The sequence below is a fragment of the Electrophorus electricus genome, chromosome 25 (genome assembly GCF_013358815.1).
Source record: "Electrophorus electricus isolate fEleEle1 chromosome 25, fEleEle1.pri, whole genome shotgun sequence".
Taxonomy (NCBI): domain Eukaryota; kingdom Metazoa; phylum Chordata; class Actinopteri; order Gymnotiformes; family Gymnotidae; genus Electrophorus; species Electrophorus electricus.
Window position 1 is genome coordinate 5,841,000 of NC_049559.1, and position 5,000 is coordinate 5,845,999.

General features: G+C 41.4%; 1 protein-coding gene across 14 annotated transcripts in view; it reads right to left on the minus strand.

The window, feature by feature from the left end:
- Positions 1–5,000, minus strand: part of stxbp5l (syntaxin binding protein 5-like) — a 101,878-nt gene that overhangs the window by 55,026 nt on the left and 41,852 nt on the right. For all 14 annotated transcript variants that reach the window (XM_035522701.1, XM_035522712.1, XM_035522711.1 and 11 more), the window contains one exon: positions 1–82. This exon is cut by the window's left edge and continues 53 nt beyond it. In XM_035522701.1, the coding sequence (XP_035378594.1) occupies positions 1–82 (82 nt within the window). The remainder of the gene's footprint in view (positions 83–5,000) is intronic.

Sequence of the window (5,000 nt, forward strand, 5' to 3'; positions counted from 1 at the left end):
CACGTTGACAATGTGGGTGTTTCCCCGCTCCGTGCCAACATAGAGCCATTTGCTCTGGAACGGAAGATGGCAAAAAGTGATCCTGAAAAAGATGTCAGAGGGTAGAAAGCGTCAGAGAGAACCGAGAGCTAAAGGCATCCTGTTGATAAAGTTAGTACGTGTCATCTCCACTATAGGCTATAATTCAGATTTCACCTGCAAGAAAAAAGCAGCTTATTAATTACCATTCTTGTTTTCATGGTTTAGTTTTACTTGATTGTAACAATCTCCTTCTACCTAATTACATGGTAGTAGAAACTTTGCTGGAGCCTGAATGATAATTATTAGGAATGTGTTATCTTCATTTAAAATGCTGCAAGCATGACTGTATCTAACGGACGCAGCAATTCAAGACAAAACAAATCACCTCCGTTCTCTCTCCCCTTCATTACAAATAAAGAGGTGATGCATATTGCTGTAAATAAAATGGCACATTCAATTAAATACACACAAATACGTCTATAAAAAAAAGAACTATAAAGTGTACGTTACAAGATTCGTGCTTCAAGTTTAAAGTACCTGACAGCAAGTGACAGGCTCAGAATTTCTAATCGCTATTCTATTACCGTTGAAATGTGGCCCATGTTTCTGTCACAGAACATTTAATGGTGAAAAGAGAAGCAAGAGCCGTAGCTGCTTCCTGCTTCCTCATCACCACAACATTCGGAAGACGAGCGCCGTATTCCAGGCCGCGGCAGCACCAATATATGCGTGATTTGTTTAGAAACTAAAACTGTGTGAGCTGCTCCGATAAGGTAACGAGGAACTGGTGTTTTTATGTGGAAACAGAGCTGCAAACCGAGTTGAAATGTTGAAAGCTGAGTTGTACTCTGGGCTTATTTGTTTGATATTAACTGCAAACATTCTTCAGAAATGTTGCCTTTGGTCCAGCTTTCCTTCTCCAACAAGGAAAACCAAGGCTTGTCACATCATTCGCAATGTCGACACATTTGGCTCCGCTCAAGGTCCCGTGTCAGTTGGATGTCAGTCCCAGTTGGGTATGGGTGTGTGTTTTTTTTTAGGATGCAGCAATTAATTGGAATGCCACTGCCCCGAGACAAACCGGAGACTAATGAGACATGAGAAGCAATGAGACAGTGAACTTGCAGAAGAAAAACATTAAGAGAACCAGTACCTTTACAAAGAAGTAGTAAACCCATATGTCAACAATGGGAAAATGGAATGTTACAATAAATATATGTGTGTACACCAAAATAAAATATACTGAAATATACAGTATATTCATTATATTAGATTTAAAGGCAAATATAAACAATATATATATATATATATATATGTTTAAGCTTTGCCCCGTTTCATATGCTTTATTTTTAAGTGCATTCACTTCACAAGTGAACCAAAGTGTTCCCACCAACAGCCACAGGCCCTGGAGATAAGACCTTGGTTAAAACTCACAGTGAATGATGCAACTCTTGTTGACACAAATCACTCCAGAAAACAACAATACTGTTGTGACTGCAGGGAATGCAAGAGCCAATTCTACCCCGCTGGCATCAAAACGCATGTGTGTGTGTGTGTGTGTGTGTGTGTGTGTGTGTGTGTGTGTGTGTGTGTGTGTGTGTGTGAGAGAGAGAGAGAGAGTCTTTGTGAGTTCATTTAGTCCGATCCTCAGTAGTCCTATTCAATGACCGTTTGAAGTCCTATTCTGCTGTTTCTGTATTTGAAATTCAGGAACATGCCAATCAATAAGTCAGCCATTAGCATTGTGATGGCATGAAAAACCAACATCTAAAAAGAGGCATTCACTTCACTGTCTTTGGCTTTTAACTTCTTTGAATTCACAATCACACAAGGGTCAGTTTGACTTGTTTTTTTGTTTTTTTTATTACTTTTGCAGTACAGCCATGCAGTCGGTCTCATTGCCTTTTTACTGTTTATACCAGAAAAAAAAACATATTTTATGGGTATAATGATTATAAAACATCAGAGTCCAACCATGAGCATATAGGGCACATCATTAAACCTTCTGATCCTGCACAGGCCTTGCAGAAGCAAGCGACTACGACCACTTGAGACGCTGTCTAAAGGCGAGGTTTACCACTGGACTCTAAGCTGATTTTTGGTTGGATAAATACTATTCTAAACATTAATCTGGGTGGCAGATGGGACAGACTTATGCTGCAATCCTTTCAGTAGGCTCATCCATCATCCTTATGAACAGGTTAAATAGGATATAAAGACCAACACTTTGCAATTCACTTCTGTCTCAGTGGATTATCTGTCCGTGTTTGTCTCTGCCTCCCTTCTGCTCTTCGTGGGGACCCGAGGGACCCTGGTACAGCCCCGGTGATTAGACGTGAAACAAGTCAGACAACTTTGCTTGTCATGTGACGGTAAGAATATTAATAAAGCACCAGGCTGCGATGCTGCTTACGTAGCCGGACATAACTGCAGGAAAACGCAAGGAACGGGGCCGTTTTATTAGGAAGACGTACAGCGTCCTTTAAGGAGTGTTCCTCAGAGGTTAGTTTTCAGCGCACTAGCTTTTAGTAAAGTAGCTAAAATCATTAGCTCAAATGATCAAAAGCATTAAGGACATTCCTATAAGAAATACGGAAAACAGCAAATGGTAAATGTGTTAAACAACTTTATGCCACGACTGCTTTTATCACAGGCCAACGTGATGATCAGTGTTTGCAGTGTGATGATCAGTGTAGTGGGATATATTGTATTGGCTGTCTGAGCAAATCTGGAGGCCTCACATTCACACATTGATTTATTGTCAATGCACAGAACAAACAAAAAAATTGAACTAACAAAAATATGATAAAATATAGAGCATGTATAGCAGCCGAGTGAAATAGAAATGTGAAAGAGAAACTGGAGAAACTGATAAACTGCACATATCCTAGAATGCTGAAAGGCAGTGGTTGTAAAAACAAATCATTATGGTAATAAATATGATAATTTAGTTATATATACAGCAGCTAAGAATATTTACATATTTGCAATATTTAATGTTGCAAAATACTCACAGTGTTTTCACCTTTGGCTTTGTTCACATTACTAGGCTAAAGTGACTCAAATCAGATTTTTTTGCCTTAATGTGACACAGATCGGATTTTTTTTCAGCACCAAGTGGACACACAAATCCTATATTTTTAAATTCGTATAGAGCGATTTTTGCATGTGGATAAGATTCGCATGTAAATCATGGATGAGATCGGTCCGATCATAATTCATCTGGCCTTTTGTCTGCGTGCGTGTGCCCTGACAGGGCAACGAAACAACTGTGAGACTGAACAGCCGCAGTGCCAGCAGCAGCTGTAAAAACCTGCCCATTCGACTGTTCTCACCCTCTTTACCTGATCGTGCACAGCTGTGTGCCATCCTCCAGTGCCAAATGTGACGCATGCATGAGCTAGCAGTGTGTCCATTTCGCTATTTTTAATACTCTGAGTTGGTGACATGGGTGTCTCACGGAAACTTGTGCAGGCGCGCCATTCTGGAGGACAGATACGCTCGCATTATGGACAGATATACTTTTATGAACGTGAACCATCGAGATAGGAAATCCGATCCCAACAAAAATCAGAACCACAATGTGGTTAGATCAGAATAGTTCATATTCTGCACTGCCCTGGCCATTTCGGATAAAGGCTTATTTTAACCTGAATATTACCCCTTTCTTAAATGGCAGGCAGCATGTGATATCAGTTCAGAGTGACGAACACTTTCCAAAGAATACAGTGCTTTTAATATATATGGAACCCCATGGAATGAATGTTAGAATTTAAATATCTACTGTTTCATATAAAAACTGGTTCCTCTTATTACTAATACAGAAGCACTTTGCCTGCACAGCTGATGAAGGACCTCTGTCCAAAACGTTCTGTGTACCTTACTACAATTTTGAATGTCTCTCTCTCTCTCTCTCTCTCTCTCTCTCTCTCTCTCTCTCTCTCTCTCTCTCTCTCTCTCTCTCGCTCTCGCTCTATATATATTTATATATACTGCTGAGTGTAATATACCATCCCAAGTCTAACTCCAAAGTCTATACCTTCTTCCACCATCTTAAATACCTCCAGGAGTCTAATTTCAGAGTCTTAGATAGCCCACAGTCCAGCTCTAGAGTCTTATGTACAATTTCAAGTGTCATTCCAAACCTGCTGCTGTCGTCATCTAGAGAATAGGGCTCCCTCAAGAAGACATACATGCTCGCTCTCGCTCTCGCTCTCTCTCTCTCTCACACACACACACACACACACACACACACACACACACACACACACACACACACACACACACAATCATTTGTTTGTTTTAAAATAAGGTTCAGGAAAGCCGCAAATGCTGTGTTTGTGCACCTGTGTGCACATGTACGCGTGTGCGCGCGCGTGTGCGTGTGTGTGTGTGTGCATGCGTGTGTGTGCGCGCGCGTGTGTGTGTGTGTGTGCATGCGTGTGTGTGTGTGTGTGTGCATGCGTGTGTTTGTATTAGCTGCCACTGGCTGTGAAAATCTTAGAATCATGGGTATTATTTGTTTATTCCAGCCAGGATGATGAGGTGATGATCGTTATCATCAATTATTGCAGGCCGGATGGAGCTCATTAGCCCCACAGTGACCTAGCGACACACACAGAGACGCCCACAGCCTGCCTGGCCTCCTACAGAACGCAGAACGCTGGGAGGGACTTGGTTGAAGGTGCTTTTAGAGCAACATTTAGCAAGCGTTGTTAGGAGCAACTCAGCTGGGACGCAGGCTCATGACATCATGCTACATTGAGGTTAGTCAATATTGTCCTTAAGATACAGGATTCAATGAGGTGAGGAAAGATTGATAGGCTATATAGATATCCAGAAAACATTAATGACAAGTGTACGTGTGCATGCTCACATGTTCCTGCACACACGTACTCTGCCCCCCACGTGATTGTGGACTGGAAAAAAGAACAAGGTGGGAAGATGTCTGGTGACAGGGAAGCTGAACCATTTTGATG